This window comes from Anas platyrhynchos, chromosome 2, assembly GCF_047663525.1.
Source record: "Anas platyrhynchos isolate ZD024472 breed Pekin duck chromosome 2, IASCAAS_PekinDuck_T2T, whole genome shotgun sequence".
In the NCBI taxonomy this organism is placed as follows: Eukaryota; Metazoa; Chordata; class Aves; order Anseriformes; family Anatidae; genus Anas; species Anas platyrhynchos.
Genome location: NC_092588.1, coordinates 33,652,615 through 33,677,090, shown reverse-complemented (window position 1 = coordinate 33,677,090; position 24,476 = coordinate 33,652,615). Strand labels below are relative to the sequence as shown.

General features: G+C 39.9%; 1 protein-coding gene across 1 annotated transcript in view; it reads left to right on the top strand.

Moving 5' to 3' along the window:
• Positions 1–298: 298 nt before the first annotated feature.
• Positions 299–24,476, top strand: part of KCNB2 (potassium voltage-gated channel subfamily B member 2) — a 194,424-nt gene continuing 170,246 nt past the window's right edge. The window contains exons 1-2 of the mRNA XM_027452347.3: positions 299–770; positions 16,133–16,817. Of these exons, the coding sequence (XP_027308148.3) occupies positions 16,239–16,817 (579 nt within the window). The 5' untranslated portion in view covers positions 299–770; positions 16,133–16,238. The remainder of the gene's footprint in view (positions 771–16,132; positions 16,818–24,476) is intronic.

Genomic DNA, 24,476 nt, shown 5'->3' with positions numbered 1-24,476 from the left:
GTAGCGTGAGCCTGTGTGCGTGTGCATCCCCTGCCTCCCCTGCCGGGGGTCTTGCAGCGTGTGTGCACAACCCACCTGAGGCTTAACAGGGGGGTGTTGGGGCGGGGGGGGGGGAGCGTGTGCGCGTCCCCCCTTCCCCACCCTGGGCCGGGCACGGGAGCGCGGCGCCGGGGTGCGCGCATCCTGCGCAGGTGGGGGCAGGCGGGGAGGGAGGGTGCGGGGGTCTCCCCGCCTGCCCCGGCCGGGATCGGCCGTGCCCCCCCGGCTCCCCCAGCCCTCCCCAGCGCCGCCGCCGCCGCGCACAGCCGCAGACCCAGGCGGCCGCGGCGGCGGCTCGCATGCAGCCGGGGATTACAGCGGGGCGAGGGCAGCGCGGGCTCGGCTTTTATCCCCCCCCCTCCGCCTCTCCTCCGCCCCCCCAGCTCCACCAGCGCTTCCCTGCCGGCCCCCCCATCCCCGCCCGCCAGCACAGCCGCTCGCCGCGCCGCTCGGTCGGTGGCTTGTCAGCTCCGGAGGAGGGGGGGGGGGGGAAGCAGGGAGATGCCTTTGCCGCGGTTTTTCCACCCCCAGCCCTCTCCGTGCCGGGGGGGGCGGTGATGTGGAGCCGGGAATGTAGAGCAAAGCCCTCCCCGGGAAGGAGCGACCGGCACAAACCTCTCGCCGGGGCTTTGGCGGCCGCGCACTGCCCGGGGAAGCCCGAGCAGCCCCTGCTAGCGCCGGGGAATCCCTCCTCCAGCCCCCGGCGGTGCCCCGGGCTCCCGCGGAGCAAGGTAAGCGGCGGGGCATCTCTCCTTCCTCCCGCCGAGGGATGCGGGTTGGGTTTATTTTGATCTTTTTTTTTCCCATCATTATTATTATTATTATGGTTTTTTTTGTTTGTTTTTTTGGAGAGACCGAGTCATCCACGCCTCCCGCACTGATGCGAGTTGCGAGGGAGGCAGGAGCTGCCGGCTGGCCCCCGGAGGGATGCGGTGCCCGGGCCGCCGGGGAGCCCCGGGGACCCCCCGGAGCGATAGGGTGGTCCCAGCCCCGGCCCCGACCCCGACCCCGGCCCCGAGGGCTTCAGGGGGCAGGCTCGGGAACGTGTTTTTCTCCCTGGCTGCTTGGATCAGCGCGAGGGAGAACCGTGTAGCCCTCACGCCGGAGAGCTTTGGAAACCGTGGCTTGTGTTTTTGTTCCTTCGGAGCTGCTAAAAGGGATGGGGGGTAGGGGAGGGATGGCATTTCGTAGTATTCTACCTCCTGCCGTGGGTGAGCTTTAAAGATAAAGGCTCATCATTTGTTTCCGATGCTCTAATAGCGCTGGGGGAACCTGATGATATAAACCCTGAGCGGCTCGGAAGATAACTGTCATTTGAATTACCCCGTGTACCCAGCGACTGAAAAAATCCCCACTACCAAAGCTGAAAGAACTGTATCATTGTGCTAGCCTGAAATATACTGGCATAAATTCTCTCTGTAGATATGTAGCATGCTGTCATTCCCCTGGCTTTAAAAACCCAAACGTCTGTAGAAATGGGCATATTCACTGCATGGTTTGTACAAACCATTCAGTACATCCTATCTGTATTTCAGTGCCTGTGTGAAGGTAGACCGTTGTTTATACCTACGTACAGACCATATTTATGAAGTCTTGGACTTCATTCAAGTTACATAATGATTAAGATATAAATAAGTGGTATATTTACTGTTTCTTGGACATTTTAGTTCATCGCAGAGAGGACCATCTCTAGACTTCCTGCCAAAATTGTCACTTTTCAAATGTTTGTATAAAAAGGGAAGTGTCAGTAGCATCAGGTGGAAGCAACATTCCTTAGCAAATCCATAGGCAGGCAGACCTGGCTACTAAAAGGACATTTAAGAGAAAGATTTCAGCAACTCTATCCTGAAGCCCTGAAGAGCTGCCAGGGCTGGTTTAGAAGAGGAAGAGTAACAGCGAGACTGGAGAGGCTCAGGAGTGGGAAAAGCTGTGTCTAGTGAGGTTTAGCTTTAAAAACAATAAGCGTTCAAGTTTGCTCAGCTGGCAAGTTGAATCCAAGTTAGTGCAGAGCTAGCACTGAGCCTGAGAGGCTGGGCAAAGTCTGAAACCTCAATGTCCTACCAAGCTAGGGGTGTGATCCTCCTGCCAGGGAGTTTGACTAGACGAAGCTTTCAGGGTAGCAGGGTCAGTCAGCACATGATGCTCGTGAGATCTGTCTGCTCTGTGATCACCTAAGATGCACTGTCAAAGCTGTGGAAATCTTTGTCAGGGGGATGAAAAAAAAAAAAAAAGTTTGTTGCATGTTCTTAATGCCGCTGTCTTTTTCATTCAAACAAGAGCTGATAAACAGTCTCTTAGCTCAGCCTTACGGGAACTTGCAGCTGCCTTTTGTTTCTTATGATGCTTCCACAAGCAGCTCCCACAACAGTGTTCAAATTTCTCTAGCCTCCTTCTCTCTCAGCTGGATGCTGTCATTGGGGCTCAGCAGGTTGGCCTCATTCAAACATATGCAGAGAGTGAAAATGAAAACATCCTCAACTGAAGATGAGGGAGAAGTGATGTTTGGAGTAGCATGTTTCATTCTTAGTATTTCCACTGGCTTCAGCATTTTGAAATGTACTGTTGCTGTAACAATGCCACATCATATGTATTTATTTATTCATGCTCAGCCTTTTTTTCTAAGTGCAAGTTAATTGGCAAATTCTGGCTTGCCATTCAAGGCAAAGCGAGGAGTCGAGATTCGCAATATCTTTCTTGCCAGCATTTGGGATTTTGCCAAACAGCTTGCTACTGTGACTTTTAGAAGAAAATCTTGATCTTATGTGACTTCCCTGAGCTTCACGTCAGTACATGTGCAGGTACTTTCCAAGGCACTGCTATATTTAAAGCTACCTGCTGGAGGACATTTCAGTTGGTGTTTTACTCCGCGTGTTGTTCTTACATAAACAGCACACTGGGGAGGGGCTGTCTGGTCACCAGTCTGCATGGTTTAGGGGAAAAAGATCTTGGTGAATGAGACATGAAGGGTCTGGTAAAGTGGGCAGTGGCTGGGACCCATCTACAGACTCCTCTGGAGGTGTTTGCTGCTCAGAGCACAGACCTGCTGCTCTTCACAGGCAGAACCCAGGAGGGAAAGTTGGGAGCCAGAAAGGGAAACACTTAAAGTTGTGAGCCACTCCAATTTGGCTTCAGCTGGGTAGACATACACATTTTCTAAAAATGGTGTTTTGTTTTAATGTATTTTCTGGGGTCATTTCTATTAACTCATCACATTGTTGCATAATACCTTCTGACCCAGCAACAGTATGCTCGCAGCCCTTAGAGTTAAATAATGACCTCCTCTACGAGGACTTTTCCCTTTTCTATATCATTATGAAGGGGGATTTTTTCATTTTTGGGAATAAGGTTTTTAACCTAATAGCTGTCTGGGTAAGATGAAACTGGATGCAAAATAAAAATTGTCTCTTTTTCACTTTGGGGGGATTGTGCTGTTTCTATTCTTATCAACATATGAGCAACTTGTGAGAAAATATTTTTGATTTCTCAAAAGTAACTGACGTCTTCATCTTGTAATTATTGCTGAGATAGTAACACTGAATATTTAATTTCTTGAATTTTATAATAAATCTTTGGGACATATGGTTTTAACTCAATTTTAGCAGGTAGAAATGAGTGCCTACTTCCTAACAATAATTTTAACTGTTAATGAAAATAAATTTTATAATTTTTATTTACAGACATTTCTAAGATGTACAACAGTGTTCTGTGGGATACTGTGAAAAAAAATATCTTTGGGATGTTATAGACTGGATTCTTTCGTATCATAAATGTAGATTTTTGTGCAGTCCCATAGCATTCTATATTTCTTCACCTATTAGTTCTCTGTCTATATAGAAAGGATTTGGAAAGAATTTTGTTATTTTTAGTTTTCTTCCAGGGTATGCATTTTTTGATATTATCAGAAGCTCTGATAAATAGACAGCTTAGTGATGCTCAAATTTAATCAAAGTAAAATGTAAATATATTAAATCGTATGATTAAATATAAAAAAAAGTGAACAGAGAAGCTGAGGAACTATTGTTTCTTTATTATTAAACAGAGTTTGGAAGTTTCTTATCTTTGGTAGCTGTAGGTATAAAGACAAGTCCAGTTAGCTTTACAAGTCACTAAATTAAATATTTTACTATAATATGCACCAGTCAAGATATTTAAAATACATTAAGCTTAAAGCTGTCTGTATTCTCCATTAAAGGTGGAAGGACAGCAAAAGTCTATTCTGTTTTTTCCCCTTCCTGATGCATGTTACAGTACATACAAAAACTTCAGTGCAAGTCACACATCGATATTTTACTGAAGTTAGAGTTCACTTGTTTATTGTACAATACATCATTTCTTCCCAGGCTTGAGGGATGCAGTAAGCTGAGCAATTGCATTGCTACTTTTTCACTAGCTCTGTATGAGGACGTTAGCTGCACGATCAGTAAATAATGAATACTATTTTGAATGCTCTTGTTCATGAATTATGGTGACCACATGAGCAGTATGAAAGCAGTAATGGAAAAGTCTTAGGCCACTAAAATATGTGAGGTTTTTAATTTATTTGTTTCTAATGCAGGAAATCTATATTTAGCTATAATGGCAGATCAGCTCTGACTTAAATATCTGGCTTCTATACAGCCCTATTCCTCCTCCGGATGACTATAAAGAGTAGTTAGTAGCATCACTGCTGGCAGCAGAAAGAGAGTCAGAACCAACAATCTATTAGATAATAAATAATATATGTAATACTGGCATAATGCATAATGCTCCGAGTATCTAGGAGTAGTCTGTGATAAGCAGCAATTGTCATCTTTACAAGGAACAATGGCAATCTACCAATTTACCTCTCATAATACCTCAACAGTAGGACCACAGTATATTGAGAAATTGCACAAGGGCAGGTGTGATCCAGGTCTAGACAGAGGGGCCAAACATCCCTGTTATCATAGCACTGGTGTGTGATGCAGGAGAATCCTCTATGCTGGCCTGGGAAGTCAAGCTCGCTATTGCAGCATATTCTTCATGCTGCCATCATATTTGGGTATTACCTAGTTAGGAAATGAACATCAGCTCTTTAGGTATAACAATGTAACAAGGAAGTGAAGGCAAAGCTGTGCTGATAATTAACTGAACAAAGCTCTCAAACATAATCTTCTTTGACACTGGAGATGAGCTTCTCTCCCTGATTGCCTAACAAGTTAAGAAAGAGAAATCAATTATGGCAGTACAGTCCAAATACAGAATACATTTACCTCAGAACATTAATAAGACATCTTGAGGCAGCTCATAAAACAGTTTTTCACAGTACCTCATCAATTGTTAACTTTTAGAAAAGTAGCTGTATTTTAAGTAAATGAAGATAAAAATAATAACCAAGCTCAGCAGCTCAAAATGAGGCCACAATGCTGCTTCTTGCAGAGGTTTCAGTTGTGTCTTCTGCTCTCTTAAAGTGTGAATTTTTGGTTTACCTGCAAGGCTGATGATCTCATTTCACCTGGATGTATTCTCAGGTGACTGAATAATCCTACTATAATTTACAGCCATACATTCAGTGTGAATTAGAATATATCAGAAAGATCCTGGGACAGTTTGAGCAGAAAGTGTTGGCAGGCCGCAGCAGCTGGAAAAATCCCACTAATGTATTTAAGCAGACTCAAAACAGTGAACTGGACTAATTGGCCTTGAAATAACAAAGCTCTGAATGACGCTGTTGAACGTGCTCATCCAGTGGTTACTGAGATTAATAATACACAAAGTTGATCTGCCTCGACAGTAGTGCCATCTAGAAGGTCTTGCTTTCTAGAATGTTTCCAACTCATGTTTTTTCCACTCTCATTATTGCTGACACAGAACAGGCGTCTTCATTGTGGGTAGGCCTTTTGCTTGAATTTTTATTCAGGACGCATCTGTCTACCTATAGTTAGTCACTTTAGTCCCTAGTTTAGCATTTCATTAGAGAAGGTCTAGCAGCACTCAGAATCTTCTGCTCCCACTGAAGAAAAGAAGGGGTGGGTATGTTTGTCTTCACTGATCACCTAGCAGAAGCAAAGGTAGTCAGTGAATAGATTACTCACTCAGAAGAGGGACGATGAGCTTTTAGGCCTTTCTTAGATTAACATGATGCAAACAAATGTTTCACCTCTGATAATTTGAGATTTCCTCTGGCCAAAGAGTTGCTCATAGCCCACAGATACAGAATCATGCTTGGTCCCCTTCTAACCTGTTCTGCCTCAATCTGACACTGTAGAAACAGGGAAGGTGGTCTCCATCCATGCAGCCATTTTGTGTCTTAATGGTAGCAGCAGTAGTCTGCAAAGTATGAACCACAGGGCTGACTCCCCAGGGACTAACATAGTCCCTGGGTAAATGTCTAACAACCAGGCAATTACGTGACCGGGTTGTTGCCACCATATCCAGGAGCACTTTATGGACTGGATTTTGTTCTGGTCCTCTGAAGGGCTGGGTTTATAGGAGGAGGCTTCCAGACACAGAACGTCAGGGTGTGTTGTTTCCCTTTTGATCCAGACTGTGCACAGAGGGTGGATGAATGTTAAGAGTTTTTCCTTCTGACTATGTTAATCCTGCCCTAGAGGTTCCCACACTCTTCTTTAAATTTGGGTCTTGCGTGTTTAATATTAGAAACCTGAACTAATGGCACTTACCAAGCACATTCTTTAAGAGGATGTTGTGTCTTTTAGAAAAAAAAATACATTTTTGAGAGCAGTAAATAAAATAATTTATTCTGGCAGTTTTACACAGATTTTCTTCTTAGCTTGTCTTAATTTAAGAATTACAGCAATTAACATTGTTGCATGCGGTTGTGCATGATAGTGAGTGTTCACTTTTTTCCATTCTTAGGTCAATGTGGGGATCAAAATATCCATGCCATCCTGGTATCTGCTGCCCTTAAGCTTGACATTCTGCTTAACAAAACTTATGTTGTTTCTACTCATGATATGATTAAAAATCATTATGAAAATTTGTGCAGTAAGCAGAACCAAAGCCCCTTAGATAAGGTCAGGAATCAAAGTTTTCTGCTTTCCGGATAAACACCTGGCAAAATAAGATGACAGGTTGTCAGAGGCCTCATGTGTCAACTTTTAGTGACTAGCTTGGGTTTGTTTTGAGGCATTCCATAGGTTAAGAAATCAAAATGTTGAAGGTTTGGACTCTTCTGAATCAAGCCTATACTGACATTTATCTTAATTTTTAATGATAAAAGCTTTTTGTGAAGACTTGCTGATGCTATGACCTTGGGGACATTTCCAGCTGTGTACAAAGGCACTCGTCAGAATTGAGTCACCCAGAAATCCAAGCTTTGAATCATTTTTTTCCAGCTTCAGTGCTTCTGTGAAGCACCAGAGGTAAGAATGTAGGCTGTACTCCTGTTGGGTCTGGATTGAGACAAGCATCTCTTGAGTAAATAAGCCCACCTCTAAGTGAAAACTTTGGATGTATCTCTTCCTGTCTATTGTACATGTGAGTCTAGGCCTACCATTTTGCTTGATTGAATTAGGGAACTGTCCACTTGTAAATGGCTCAACATGAAATTTTTCTAGAGGCAGAAATTGAACAAGAATGTTTTCACTTCCAAAGTCACATATGACCATGCTTTCCTTAATAACAGATGGGATAGGGGGGTTGCATGTTTATTATAAAATGTAAACATTGTAGTAGAATTCTGAGTAAAGTGCTATGGCTATAGTTTTGGAAGCAGTTTCATTCAAAAAGCGTTAAAATCTGATGCTTCTCATTTTACCTCATTGCTGTATATATAGTGTAATATTGTCTACTGTATAATATTTTCCTGCCTAGAAACCCGGAATCATAGTTCAGTACCACACTGTGCAAGCTTTTGTTGTGGAGAACAAAAAGACATCTGTGAAGTTCTTCAGTGCTTTAAGTGCTATTATTGGTAGGGAGCAATGGAAGACTGAGGGGTGGTATAAGATAACTTGCTTAGAGTAGCCTTAAAACCTGTTGTTTTAGGTCAACTGGTTGCAACAGTGCCTCCTGGAAGAACAATGGACATATTAAAAGCTCCTTCATCATTGTAGTGCACTGCAATATAATTTGAAAAAAATAAATAAATATATCAACTATTAGATAAGTTGCAATTCAAAGTTCTGATTTATTAATATTAATGTCTTTACTATTATTACTATATCCTGCAAAAAGTATTTGTACATCCTTATAGAGCTGTATGGGAGCAGTGATCAAAACTACGGATCCAGAGTGCTAGCCAGTATATAAATATGCAGTCTGATTTAGCCCTGAAATGAGGATCTTACATAATCACATTTCTGTAATATCTGGTTGTTTAAAATTAAAGAAAATGATCTGCCATTCGGCCTTATACTTCTCTGTGACAGCTCATCTGCTCTGAAATTTCCAGGGAGGGCTAAATATGTAGTGAAAGACAGTACCTTTGGCAAAAGCAGCAACTCAGTACTTAGCAACCAGCTGTAAACACCAATAGTGAAGTGCAGGCACCACAGACAACCACATCCTAAACAAGATGCTTCAACCTGGGCTGTGATGGAAATGCAACCATTTCTGTAAACCGAGCATGAATGCACTGGCATTGTTTTGCAAGGATCATATAGCCACACTTGTCAGGAGCACAAACAGCAGAGTGTTACTGATACAGAAAGACAAAGAAGCAGAGTTAGCCTGGAATAAAGGCTGGTGATGATCTTAATTCAGCACTGGGACAGTGCTGAATCAGGTGCCCCAAAACACAAGGAGAGCACTGGAATTCCTGTGCACTGCCTTCATGAGCATTTTTCATACAGTAGGGGTATAAATGCAAAGCCAAAAGAATCCATGAAAAAATGAGGTCTGTTAGTGCTGAATGCCCGTACATGCATTTGGTCTATGTGGTATATTGTAGTTGAGATAGCATCCTTTCATCACTGATAGGGTGTCTAAAAGCTAAGGGGATTTGAAGAGCAGCCTAAGGGGTTAGGGGCATACTGAGATTGCATGCTTTGCTCATCATGACTTCTTGTCTGAGTTTGCTGGACAGGCATCTGAAGTGGCATGATAGGTTGCCAAGTCATTCATCATCCTCTTGAGAGTTGTGCTCCAAATCCAGCTCTCAGCTTCGGCTTTTCTATGAGGTACTACTCAAGAAAGGGATACTCAAGGCCCAAATCCTGTAAGAATCTTGAGATAAATTTACAAAGAGTGCTGTTGAGGGTGTTCAGCCTTTTGGTTTAAAGTTGTCCACATCACCCTTAGTGGAAGCTAGGGCCCACTACAACGCTTTACTGGAGGGTAATTACAGTAAGTAATTAGAAATGATATTATGGTATTTAAAAATAAATAAATAAATCAATAAACCAAAACTACCAAGCTTCTGTGACTGCTGGATTTTACAAACATTTTATCAGTTATACTTTCCCTACTTTTCCTGTCTTCTGTCTCCTTACCTATTTCTGTCTGGCTTTTCTTATTCAAGGTTCTTAAGGAATATATAAAGCCCCTGAGCATTATGCTTCTTGGTTAAGTTCAGCTCATCCATCTAAAAGACACTTCTGTGCTCAAGATGGTGAGAACAGGGAGCTAGCAGACAGACTGATTTCATTGGTTTGAAAAGTTCATCTATAAAAGGACTCATCTTTTTTGAATGTTTCCTGTAAATCTCTCAGACTTCATATAGCCAATATTTAATTTTTTAGATACCAGAAGTAGATCATCTGTGAGGTCTGTTATGAAATAGAAATAATCATCATCTTATACCAGTTAGCTATAGGAACAACACAGAGCTGGTTTTGCAGGATTTATTCTCAAAGTAAAATCTTACTTTCCACAGTCCGACCTGTCCATAACAAAGCTCACAAGGTTACAGCTGCAATTTTGACTTAGTTCAGGAAACATCCCTGCTCTTTTACAGCCTCTGCCATGGCCCTGGCCATGGTCATGGTCTGAGCCAGACATTGCTTGCAGGGAAGCTCAGTCATGGGGGAGATGGGCTGAGGCTGTCTTTCCCCCTTCATTTCCTTGTCTCTGAGGACTTGAATCTAAGTGTAGACACACCTCTCAGTGGTAGTTTGAACAATCAAAGCTCAGCTTCCCTGCTGTGCATGCATACATGCATTCCTGCATGTGGATGTGTGTCTTCTGAGAAATGCATACGATGCTTAGGATTACTGTCTCTTTGACATGTTTTATACAATCACAGAATGGTCTGGGTTGGAAGGGACCTTAAAGATCATTTACTTCCAACCCCCTTGCCATGGGCAGAGACACCTCCCACTAGACCAGGTTGACACTTCTGTGCTTTCAGCTTACCAATTCTTAACTGTTTGAGATGTGACTCCTATCAGGGTGGGAAATTAAAATATTGAGCACCTCATCTGAGTGGTTTTTGATTGTTTGTTTGTTTTTCAGAGTTTTAGCTATGATCTCACCTTTTTTTTTTTTTTTTTTTTAGACTGAAGTTAAGATAAAACTATTCATAAAGATCCTTCAGCTCACCATCGAGAAATTACAGTTCTTCATATTTTGAAACAAAGATCAGAAATGTGATAGCTGTGATGTGGGAAGCTTATGGTTAAGGAACTGGACACCAGCTTTACCTGACATCTCAATTATACGAAACTTTTCAGAAGTATTAACATTTTTTTAATTTCCTTGTGCTGGGGGCCAGGCTGTGTTTCCAGAGACACTGCACTCTTCTGCCTGGATGTGAATCTCTTTGGAGCAAGGTCTTGTTCATGTGGGGTGCAGCTTGGCTAGTTGGTAGATGGGTCCCAGTGCTGCTTGGGCCAGCTGGCATGGTGACCTGTGTCCGTGTGGTTAAACTCATGCAGGCTCCAAAGCAGATGGTTGCAAGCAAACCACTTGCTGGGAGCAGACCTTGAAGCATGCTGACTCTCCAGCCATCCTTGCAAACTATTTGGGAGAGTCCTGACTGTGTTGTGCCAGGCAGTGTCCTAGCAATGTAACAGCACAGGCAACTGAGTTCCTCTGCCGGAGGGTTTTATCTGCTCATGTGGATGCGCCCATCAAATGTGATAACAATACTAAAGACTGAAAAATAGCAACTGGCTCATTTGAGCAGCCAAAATTATTGGATACTTCGTGCATCCTGCTATTCTCCCCAATAAAGTAAGGGTAATAACAGCCTGATAGTGATATTAAGATGCTAAACTCTCAAGTACCCTGGAAGCACTCAGGTAAGACAGTGAGAACTCCCTAGGGGAAATTCATCACTTTGCTTATAGTGTTGGGTTTGCGTGCTAAATAACATCAAAGGCCAGATTCTGAATGAGAAAGATAAAAAGAAATGGTAAATAATTACCCATTCATGTAATGCAGAATGGATTGGTGGTGGGGAAATTACACCATTAAAATCTGCATGCGTATGGTATGGAGGAAGAAACTTAACCTTCATTCTGGCTTTCTATAGGTTTTTGAGTAGTAGTCCTTGCAATTTTCACTTTTATTTAATGCAAAGAATTGACTTTGAGTTGGAAGAGTTTTATTCAATATTATTGGTATTTTCCTGCAAAGTCATTTCATTTTGGCAAGAAAGGAAACTTTTTTGTTGTGTGTTGTTTTTAGTATGTATTTGTGGTTATAATTTATGTCCTTCTCTACTGATGGCTATGCAGCACTGGTAAGCAGTAGGCTGGCATCACCTGCCAAGGACTAGTAGTGTTTTCATTTTTCCTAGGGTGGAAAAAGTGTATGGTGGATCTGTACACAACCAGAAAGTTGAGGCAATAAACTTAACCCCAAAATATTTTAAACCTTCACAGGAGAAAAATTGCAGTGTCTGAAAAATTAGTAGCAGTAGCTAAAAGCCAGAATAGCTATTTAATGAATTGTAAAGGTAACCTTGATTACATAATTTTGTTATAATGAAAGATCTGGTGTTCTTATGTGAAATTCATAAATTAGATTATAAAGTTTAATGTGTCATGTAGTTGAAGTAGAGGCTTTTGATTATATTTTTGTTAAAGACACAGTTAGAGACACTCTGTAGTCCAGGTTTGGGGAAAAAAGCTGCACAGGAAGAAATTTTTAAAAATTATCCACAGTAAATAAAATACGTGAAGAAAGAGACTTGGGAAGCAGACTAAAAAGATTTTCTTAAAAGTTATGTAGTCCAAGGCTTGTATATATCTCAATGAAAGGAGCTCTGTGGAAAGGCAATAACAGCTTTTAATTTTCAAGATTTTTAATTTGAGAATTCTTTTTTATTATTATTTTTAATTTTTTCAAAATGCTGCATGTTGTGATTGCTAGCATATACCTTAATACATACATAGCACCTTGGATACAATCTTATAAACACTAACTGAATGGTGTTTCACAGCTGACTTCAGTATGACCACAGTTAACCAGGACTGGTAAAGCTTTTTAGAAAAGCCACAGTTCCTCAAGTAGGGAGATGCAGCCAATAATTATACTGTCAAATCAGAAAATGTTTTATCAGCTGTAGACCAGTATCAGTGACACTATAATTTTGCATTGTTTAACAAATGTGTGTGGTAACTACACTGCATAAAAGCTAAAACAATGCTTAGCCTTGCATATCTTTAATGTTTTTAATCAGAAAGCAAATGAAGGTATGGTTAACATAAGACTAATCAGATCAACTGCTTGATTTCTACTGCTTTACTCTGTATTGTTAATATTAAAGAACATACATTAATAAGAAAAGAGAAGAAATCCCTGAGATTCAATAGTGAATAAACGAGTGAAGCTGTGCAGAAATTGCCTGAAGACTTGACTGATTTCATGGAGAGTGACAGAACTTCTCTATGAATTTCTTAAATTCTTTTGTTTTGTTATGTAAGACATCTTTTAAAGGAGAAACATCATCGTGCATTAAAGTCTGAAAAGATTTTTCTTTAAAAAAAATATATATATATTTCGTTTGTGGAGAAATATCCTCTTACAATTGATTAGTATTTATGTGATGTTCTGTATATTAGAAGATGTATAAATGCATCACAGACCACTAGGAGATGCTAAAGTGAAGAGACTTTGCAAAGACTTGAGTCCCCCCATCTACTGGGGTGCAGAAGGGCAGTTGCTGTGTTTTGATTCTGAGTGGGATTGGGTTGTGGTGCTAATTCATGCTGCCCAGCTGTTATTTTGGTACAATGGCAGCAGGCCCCATGGTGCACGGTTCTTGGAGTATAGAAAGCCACCTGTGCTGCATCTCAGAAGTACCCCCCACCTCCTGCATCTTCCCCTTTCATCTAAGGCAACAAAGAGAAGGGTAGTATCTGAGGAAAAATGAGCCTCAGGGGAAGACAATAAAAACAAAGCAAAACAACAACAACATAAAAAAACACCACACAAAAGAAAGGAATATATGTTATGTAAACCTACCGATGTCAGGGCTTTGGTTTTGATATGACATTTATCTTTACAAGTGAAGTTATCAGATTATCTTTTTAATGAATGAAGGTAAATGTTAAAGGCTTAAACCCTTATGTAAATAATCAGGTGCACTGGTTGATGTGGAGATAGATTTACAGTGAAGGGCTGGAGGCACAATGGGAAGAGGCAGAATCTTTTGGCTCTTGTCTGAAGTGGGTTCAGCTTGACATTGAAACTGAGAACAGGGAGGTGTTTGGGGCTATCCCCAGTATGGGGGTAGCAGTGTCTGGTAGTAGGTAATTTGACTTGTTAGGATGACAATTGTATGGTTTGGTGTGTAATTTTTGGTCATGAAATAATACAGTGAGTTGATATTTGGAATGGGAGGATGAGGGAAGCAGTTTGGTTTCACAGGTGATTTTTATATGTGCTAATAATTTCATTCAATTTCAGAATGTATCTGCCAAAACACACAAGACAGTGTGTTATGTATTCGGAAGAAATAGAAATAGAAAATCTAAAAAAAAAGAAATAGAAAATCTATGAATGTAAATATAACATCTGATGGGTAATTTTATAGGGAACATTCCTTTTCCCTGATGTTTTTGTACATGAAAATCTGTTAATACCTATATCATATGGGGCTGAGCCTTACTATTAGTTTATTTGATGGTGGAGAAAACCTTTTAAAGTTTAAATATAATAAGGTCTAATGTTTTTAATTTTATACTAGGAATATAGTCAACCTCATCATAAGTATGTCAGATATGACATTGAAATAATTCTTTGATTTTTGCTCTGTACTTTTGGTGGAGGATTATTCTAGATTCTCTTTGCTCTAGTGAGGACCCGATCTTTGTGACCTTCTAATTCCCTTTCAGATGTCCATCTTACTTTCATGGTGAGTTTGTATCCATTTGTTCTTGTGCCATCATGGTCCTTTAGTAAAAATAGTCTTCTCCCTCCCTGGTGTTTACCCCTGATATATTTATAGGTAACAATCCCTCTCATCACAACCTTCTTGCTTACTCTGCAAAGAGGATCAAATTCTTGTTCACATCAAATGCTTTTTTAAAGCTGCAGTTTATTTCTTTTCAAAAGAAGGAGCAAAGTGTCGAATTGTTGATTTGCTGAGAAGGGGAGGAGGAGACATCAACTCATGGAAATTACTGAGGACTTTCCTACTTCATAAAAGAAGCCTATCAAAGCATTCTTAATATTATTCTTTTGGGGACATGATACTATTGATAGGTTATTACTTAAGCACTGTGTAAGATAACAAACCACAGTAGACGTGGTGGGTGGGTTTTCTTCCTGTTTCATACAGACATTCCAAGTTTCGTGGTGAGCAGCTTCGCTTGAATTCATTGCAGCATTGTGCACAGTGTATGGGGATGAACTTAAACTTTACAAAAACTGAGATTGCTGATTGCTGTCATGAAGTTATGTCCCTGCAGTGGCCTAAGAGGTGGGACAAAGAGCCTTTCTGATGAGCTGGGAAATGGGATACAGTCATAGAATCATAGAATCACAGAATGTCTTGGTTTGGAAAGGACCTGAAAGACCATCTACTTCCAACCCCCCTGCCATGGGCAGGGACACCTCCCACTAGAGCAGGTCACTCAAAGCCCCATCCAATCTGGCCTTGAACACCTCCAGTGATGGGGCAACCACAGCTTCTCTGGGCAAGCCGTTCCAGTGCTTGTTTCCCCCTTGTCCTGTCACTACACTCCCTGACACAGAGTCCCTCCCCAGCTTTCCTATAGGCCACCTTTAGATACTGGAAGGCCACTGTAAGTTCTCCCCAGAGATTTCTCTTTTCCAGGCTGAACAACACCAACTGCCTCAGCTTGTTTTCATAGGAGAGGTGCTCCAGCCCTCTGATCATCCTGATCATGGCCCTCCTCTGGCCTTTCTATAATAAGTGCACGTCCTTCTTGTGGTGGGTGCCCCAGAGCTGAATGCAGCACTCCAGGTGGGGTCTCATGAGAGCAGTGCAAAGGGGGAGAATCACCTCCCTCAGTCTGCTGGCCACACTTCTTGTGATGCAGCCCAGGATACAGCTGAACTTCCTTGCCTATATACCTCTACTACTGTTCAGTGACTTCAAAAGAGTTAGGATTCTCTTGACTAAATTGGTCTAGAAATCAGCAGTGTCTGGTAGTAGATAATTTGACTTGTTAGGATGACAATTGTATGATTTGGTGTGTAATTTTTGGTCATGAAATAATACAGTGAGTTGATATTTGGAATAGGAGGATGAGGGAAGCAGTTTGGTTTAACAGGAAATTTTTATATGTGCTAATAGTTTCATTCAATTTCAGAATGTATCTGCCAAATTTGACATTTTCAGTAAAGGGAAGGTAGTCCCCGTTTCACTTTTTCCTTATGCATATTCCTACAATCTTTCTATTAGTTTGCCTCACAAATTAATAGTTAAATAACTAGATTTAGGTGACATGGCTGTATTAGAAACTGACAAAACAAGTTCTCCTTACAAACTGTCACATTCGATTTTCATGAATGTAGAAATTCTAGTTTTTTTTTTTTGTTATTGTTTTGTTGTTTTTTTTCTTTTGCTTAAATATAGTTCTCTTACACATACCAGTTGTCCCAGTGATCCTTATACTACCACAAGAGATTCTCACTTCAGAAAGAGCAAATTACCATCATTATATTTTCATCTGTATATGAAATTGTGGAAGGAGAAGGAGTGAGCATTTGGGGATTATATTCTGCATTGCAATATTCTAACTTTTGTCTTTTTCAGCTTCAGGAATGGGTCAGTCTATCTGAAAAGGACTCTCTCCAAATATTTATAGTCTCCAAGCTCATCCTCCTAAAGACTCCGGCATTACAACTGCACCCTTTTTAAAATGGCTGAGAAGGCTCCACCAGGGATCAACAAAAAGTCTTCAAGGTCTACCCTTTCTCTCCCACCAGAACCAGTGGAGATCATTAGGAGCAAAGCCTGCTCGCGGAGAGTTAAAATAAATGTTGGTGGACTCAACCATGAAGTGCTGTGGAGGACTTTGGACAGACTTCCAAGGACACGATTAGGAAAGCTCAGAGACTGTAATACTCATGAATCTCTGCTCGAAGTATGTGATGACTATAACTTAAATGAAAATGAATACTTTTTTGATCGACACCCAGGGGCTTTCACTTCCATTTTGAATTTCTACAGGACAGGGAAACTACATATGATGGAAGAAATGTGTGCTCTTTCTTTTGGGCAGGAGCTTGATTACTGGGGGATTGATGAGATATATTTAGAATCTTGCTGCCAGGCAAGATACCACCAAAAGAAAGAGCAGATGAATGAAGAGCTGAGGAGAGAGGCAGAGACAATGCGAGAGAGAGAAGGGGAAGAGTTTGATAATACATGCTGCCCAGAGAAGAGGAAGAAACTCTGGGACTTGCTGGAGAAACCCAACTCATCTGTGGCAGCAAAGGTAGGATAAACAGTGTGTTTAATTCACAAGCAGGAGTTAAATGTCCAGACATGCATGAATCAATGTTTTTCACTAAAATATTTAGAGAAAAGAAGAATCTAAACATCTACATATCATGAAATAAATACACCCAAATCTGTTCTAAAATCCACTGAAATCAGAAGAAGAAATCCTGTTGATTTCAGTTGATTTTAGATATGTGCTACGCTTTACATTTGTCGTATATAAACAGAAACGTGTGACTGTTAATGAACTTCACATTAAACTCTTTGATAAAAATGCGTCTAGAGAACACTACTTACTTGTTAGAAATGCATTTGGTTACGAGAAACATATTCTATTAAACCCTCAATTATTTGTTACAGTTTTGATACCTGTTCTATTACAGGCATTGCACAGATGTGATATCACTGACTCAGAAAGTGTGATAAGCAATAGTGAAAGAATAGTGTCAACAGCCGCTGTCTGTCATGGTTTTATATTGGGCAAGGGTTGCAGTATGTTCTCTCTTATACTGTGCTTTGTGGTCAAGAATTAGTGTTCTATATGAAAGTATTAAAGCATGTATATACACATTAAAGCATATATATACACATATATATGTATGTATGCACATCTATGTGTATATACAAATATATGTATATACAAATCTATGTATATGTATACCATATGCATATTATATATAATATAGATATTCAGATAGAGGTAAGGAAGCATTCACGTGAAAGAAACCCTGTTCTGCTGTCTTTAAACAGACAAACTGATGAAAGTCTCAGTGATATCATGGAAAAGTTTCCCTTTGCATGAGTGCACACACTTAGGGTGAGATTTTGATGCTACAATTTAAGAAAAAATTGTCTTTGCTTCTTGAGGAACTTGATTGTTCTTTTTGTGACATGAGGTATTATTTAATATGAGAAAAACTGTCTCCAGTTTGGACCACTCAGAGTGAAAATGTTCAGCATGTAGATGTCCATGTTAAGCTTAACTGTGGATTAATTTTTTTCTGTCATTAATTTGTTGTTGGATGCAACCCCATTGGACTAAGGTAAGTATTAAAATATGATGGTGGAATGTACTAAACCCCACATCCTGTCAAGGACTTTTTCTTGCAATAATAACTTCTTAAAACTGAGATGCAATATATGATTTCTTATTTTAATTTTAGTTCTTCATTGTGGACTGTGTAACTGTTTAAGCAGGGGCTGACCTTTTTCAAAATCTTATTTATGGTGCCAAAATATAAGGTTTGTAACTGGACTAAAAGCTGATAGGAGAAAAAAAGGAGGGTATTAGGATATTTTACAAAACAAGATGAATACATTTTCTGCTTTGGAGATTCATATTCTGGGCCATATGTTCCTCTCCAGGAGAAGGAGCAGAGGGGAAACAGATGGGCATAAGGTGTGCCAGAAAGGGTTCAGGGAGGCCATGTTGCACTCTGTGATCCCCTGGTACAAGTTAGCCTCCATCAGCCCCCCTCCCCAGCATTTCTGTGACACAGCTGCTACATGGCTTGCAGGAGTCAGGGACCAGCTTCTCAGTCCCTCACTGTTTAAAACACTCCCAATGTGACCTGTAATAGACCTTATCTTCTCCCACTTGTCTGCAAACATGAAAAATGAGGCAGCAGTAGCTGGATCTGGCTTCCTGGCATGCGGTGGTGAGCAGGAGACAGGGACTAAGATCCTGGAGGAACCACAAGGGCAGGACACATTGTGCCCAAGCTGGGACATGGCCTGCCATGGGCACTGCCTCAGCTACATGTCACACCATGCCTGGCAGGCAGGCTCGGGGGAAATGGAAATGGATTGTGTGCTTGTAGAATCTTCTCTTGATTTCTTTTTAACATAGAGAAGGCTCACAGGGCTTGCGACACTTGTTTACTTAGTGTTTTCCTAAGAGTATTTAAACTTAGGAGTCAGCACAGAAAGATGGAACAGATGAATAGGGCAAAACTAAAACAGTGATTCTACAGTTCTTTGCCTATGACTGATTAGCACTCAAACACTCTTTGGCTTGGTAGATAAATGCAGAAACATAGGACAGTTAAACTACTATATTTCTCTGCAGGTTTTGCAAATGAAGGTGGCTGTTTCTTTCATTTTCCAAGATGTTTAAATGGGTATTGTTTACTTTTTCATTTCCCTTTTCCCTCATCTCCTGGTTTGATTGAATGTTAACATTCTACATTTCCTTGCTACAGGGAGTTTCACGTTGCACTTGTGTACATGTAGCAATGGATAGCTGGTTTGCGTTATTTCAATTGCCTTGTGTCTAAGTTAATGCCATTTCATGTGATTCCTGTGATTCTAGCAGCTGGAAGTCACCATATTATATGCATTCAGTTTCTCTTTTTAGCAATACTCAGTCTGTAAATATATATATAAGCCAAAATTATAGTCCGTTGCACCCATGGCATCCTAAGGAAGGCTGTAGAAACTTGGCTGAATGACACGGTTGCATAGCATAAAGGAGAACAAAAACTGTCGCAGCACATTCAGACTTCTGGAACATAAGCAAACAAGCAGAGCTGCATGTAAAACAAGATATGCTGGAATCAGTCAGATGTACTCTCAGTCTGAAGCCATCGCAGGCTGTGTGAGGCTCCACGGCAAGATTCTTATCTGAAATGTTTGGATAACATCATCTTCAGATTTCTCATCTTTTGTTTCATTATGTGGCAAATTGCTAATTTTTCCCAAAACAGGGGGCAGAACCATCTTCTTTCCTCTGTAGGAGTAAAGCCAACCAGCCACTGTCCTGGCAATCCCGTGTCAGGCTGTAAGCCCAGGACCACAGCCCCAGGCAGGAGGAAACTGGGCATGTCACTGAGGTGCCAACCTTTTTCCCAGGGATGAGGGGTTTATCTCCACCACTCGTGGCAGCTGAGCTGAACAGCTGTGAGATCTGCTTGGCAATGAGCATCTCATCTGGAGATGATTCCTTGGAAGGGAAGTAGAGAAAAGTTAGGAACCAAAGTAGAAAATACTACCATAAAGCCTTAAATTCAAACACTCCATCCTTTTCTAACTTCTGAAGAAGCAAATGAAAACATGGCAACGTACATAGCTATCCTACAGATACTGTTCAAGTAGTTATTCATGTACTGTGTAGCACCTAAGCAGTTGAAAGGAACAGATTGCTTTTTAATCTCTTTCACGTAAAAGATTAGGAAAGTGAGGTAAACACTCAGGTGTGGTTTTGATATGTGGGTGTGGCTTGCGGCTTCTTGATTCTGCTAAGATCCCTTCTAGGTCTGATCCAAAGCTTATTGAATCAAGGGGGAGTCCCGCTTTGGATTACGTATCACAGCACAAATCCTGCTTCTCTGGAGGTCAGTGAAGGCTTGCATTGACTTCACTTAGAGCAAGGTGAGAGACAGCAAGGTCAGAGCGCATGAATAGCTGGTATTGTACAGTATCTGTGACAATAAATAGGAAAGGATGATAAATATGCATGGCAAAGAATTAAAAGTATGGTTAGATAGTAAGAAAGTAGTATTATAGATCAAATTATGTTGTGCAATACAGATACTCTTTACTATGTGGGTTTTTTATTTTGGCAAACGTAGGAATGTACCTCATCTTAGTCACCGGTTTCTCCTAGGTATGTTAATTCTTGCTTAGCTCTCACTCCTGCAAAGTTCTCCATGATTTCAGTTAAGGTTTTGACTAAGGAATGAAGGATTTGGTTCTATTTGCCTGCATTCTCGTTCAAAAACTTTTCAAGTAGGGTTAAGAGAAAGAATTTCCTGAGGTTTGGCTATTTCATGCATGCAGAGTAATATGAAATGACAAGCAGTCCTAGGGATTAGGAAAAGCAAGAATTTTTTGTAATCTACATCCCAGGGAATTTCTAACCCTGGCCCTCAAACCAGAGAGTTTTGTGACATTCTGTCATTCTTTAATTCCAGTGTAACACCTGAGTTTTTAGACCAGCCATTTGATTATATTTTATGTGTAACCAGTATTTTGTGAAAACTGTTTGAAGAAGTTATTTTACCAATTTATAGTGAAGAAAAACTGAAACAAAAATGTACTGTGAGTCATTATGGCACATAAATTTGAAGTGGAATCAACCTTGTCCAGAGTAGGGTCACAGTACATCAATTTTTCTCCAGAAATATCCTGTTCACCTTAGAGATTTTGTTTGGGAAATAAAATATACCATAATTTGGCTGTTTAGTTACAGTTTCTACACCTAAAACAGCTTTCTTTGAGTAAAGAAAGAAGCAGTAACTCTGAACAAGCTATCAGTAGTCTGAAAGTCCTCAAGAGACACCAGAATGAGTATTGATTTCCGTGGACGTGAATAGACTTCAGGTGGATTGCATAGGGATATTAAGGATGAACCTAGCTGAGTTCAAGCCTTTATAATGACATATATGTTGTACTGTTCTGTACAGAACACTTAAAATCAGAGGAGCTTTACTTTGGAACAACTGTGAATCAAGTAAATCCCTATATTTATTTATTTATTTATTTTTCAGAGTATTAGTGCATGAGCTCTTCATGCCATTCTTGTTTATAGAATTTAAGAGCCTGATTCTTTTCTCACACTTGTTTTACATCAATGAGACTCACTTGAACTAAATCCTAAACAAATATGGAATGTTTCGAGTGCAGATGAGCTACTATAAACATAGTTAATGAGTTCAGAAATTAGTGGAATATCTAAGAGAAATACAGAGCCTATTTCTGCTTAGAGATATCTGAAACTGCCTCAATCATCTTTCACTATCACTGGTATATACAAGATTATTTTAAATAACTTGCAGTAATGTTATCAATAAATGTCAATATAATTTTCCTTTTTTGGTATTTCAGTATCTTGTATCGCGGGTTGGCCCTTTGAATGTAACTGGAGAGTAATTGCTTGGGATTGACTCTACACAACTTGTACAAGTAATTCTTTCTCACATGAATATTTTCTTAAAACTCAGTGTGAATATTAACTGATCAAATATAAAATATAATATAAATAAGCCAAGTCATTAAAAAAATTACTAGTCAGTCACATTCTATCCTTGATTTTCTCATAACCCCTGTTGATGTACATACACAGAAGGGTAAACTATTGGCCTTTGTGTCTCTGCAGCATGTGGTTTACCTTCTTTAAGGTTATGTGAAACCTGATGGGATTGAAAGTTAATTCTGTTTGTCTCACTGCATGGCTCATTTTTCCTTATTTTATTTCGTTGATTTTTTTTTCTTTACATTACTGGCTGTAATAAGTATTCTTCCTTTGTGAAAAGCACAATAATTTATCAGCTAACTAGCAGATTGTGGGTTGCAGAAAGTATAATTATCCAAAGCCTGATTGGAAATCGTGAGGAGTTTGTGTCTTGCATTTAGTAACTAACCCTCTATGAAAATAAAATAACAATGAAAAAAATACTATTAAAAATAAAAGAAAGCATGATGGGGAGATTCAGGCCACTAACATTTATTTAGCTACTGAGTGCATTATGGCTCAGCTTGTCACACTGACTTGGTGAGAAAAGGCACTCCTATTATATGTTTGTGACTTTATTCTTATTTTCCATGGGTGTGTTTTACCTATAATGCACACTGACTCTTATTCCTATTCAGACTTTCTAGAGCAGCTTAAGAGTGATCATGGGATAAATGTGAATTAGCAGAGTTATTGTGTGTGACTTCAAAACAGAGCTGAGTGTCATATAAAACATTTCTGCATTCCTTTGCAACTCCTCATAAATTAAAACCTAGATTGTCATGCAGAGTTCATTCAGGAGCAAACCATAATTGATGGTATGCTTCTGGTTCTTTTGGGTTGACAAACACATCATAAATGCTTAGAGAACCTCAGGAAAAAATTCATGCATTGCAAAGAGTTACCACAGATAAGAAAGGATTCTGTCAACAGCTGAATGTTTACACTAAGTATTTAAGATAAACTGTTCAAGTGAAAGAAATACATTTTCTTCTGTTTGCATCCTTTGTCACATTACACGAACAAGACACTTTTCCTGCATATGTCCTTTTTTTTTTTTTTGCTTTAGGTTTAAATGTTTTTTATCATCCTGATTTTGTTACATTTCTCCCAACAAAACTTATATTTTATGTGTTTTCTAATCTAATTTTAGACCGAGTTTGAAGATGACAGAGAATTAAGTTTGTCTTTTTTTTTAAAGCACTAGGAATGACTTTTGTATTACTTTAATTCCCACAAGTATTTGTATTTAGTATACTTCAGGGCATGATAGCTTTTATTTTTTAAGATGAGTGGTATTTTCTAGCTGATATGTAGTTTGAACTTCTATTTGACCTCTGGTTTCAATTTATTTTACAGAGAACCTGTTATGAGCCTTTATCTGAATGTACTACCAGGAATGTTATAGTTTGCTTTGTCACTCCCAATACTTTAAAGACAAACAGTTGCTGAAACTAAGGTGCAGTAAAGTACAGAGAATGGTCACTGGTAATAAACATGTATCTCCATCTCACCATCATTTCTGGCCTGGATACTTCTTACCTCTCTTTGCTTTTAAGGTGAAGTAATTTTTTTGTGCCAAACAATAAAGTCAGTCAATGTGACTGTGAGGCAAAGATTACATTTGATCCTAGTCATTCATATTTAATAACTAAAGTGTTTTAATATCTTGAAAGATAACTGAATATATTGTTTTTTCAATAGATATCATATCAAGGAACACAGTAGACTGGCAGCAGATAATTGATTTTGTTTTAAGAGCTTGTGTATGCTCACTGCTGAATTGGTCATTAAAAGATTATTTCCCTTCTTTTCCTCTTCTGTGCAGTATCGTGTAACACATGATTCAGCATTTTTGGTCAACCTAAATGTCATGGGAATGGAGCTCCTGTCTGATCCATCTTGCTGCAGAGGTGTTTAATGCCTCAGTTATATCAAGGTTCCCTCCGGCTGCATGATCTTATCTCTGCTGTGCTGAAAGGTCTTGCTGCAAAGTAGAACTTATTAAAAACTGCTATTAGAGTAAAATGAGTAAAATGTCTTTTGAACTGACCTGTTTATTATTGACACTTAATTCTCAGTAAATCAGCTGCTTAAATTATGGAAGCAGTGCCAGGGGCAAAGATGCAGTGAGTCATATTCAGACAGTCTACCACTGGCTTCAAACACTGGCACCAGGGAGTATCCCTGTTAATTGCATGAACAGAAGAGCACCTTTCCTACCTGCATCTATGAGAAAGCACTTCAGTGACTCTGGTTTAATGGTTACATCAATGAAAATTAAAGAAGGTTCATGATAAGTCTTGTTAAAGGGAGAAAAAGTCAAGAATAGTTATATTAAAACTTTGGAAAATCTATTCTCTGTATTAAGATCTAGTAATGTTTTACAAAATGACGTTTTAAAGTAATGACTAGAATGTGTCTGGATTTGTGTCACCATTCACAGAATTGCACACTGGCTCTTGCACAGAAACATGTGCCAGGATTTCAAATATACAAGGTTTCCGTGAATTATTGGGAGGTACAATCCTCATGAGAACAGCCTATTCTACAAAGTATACCCTTTCCTGTAATGGGTAGAAAGCATTATTCCAATTTACCCCAGCCCTATGTGTGCTTCTTAAATTAATAGAGCAATTCTACAATAATTGTTTATTTTAACCACTCATCATATCTTATTTCTGATAGTTGTTACCCTTCATT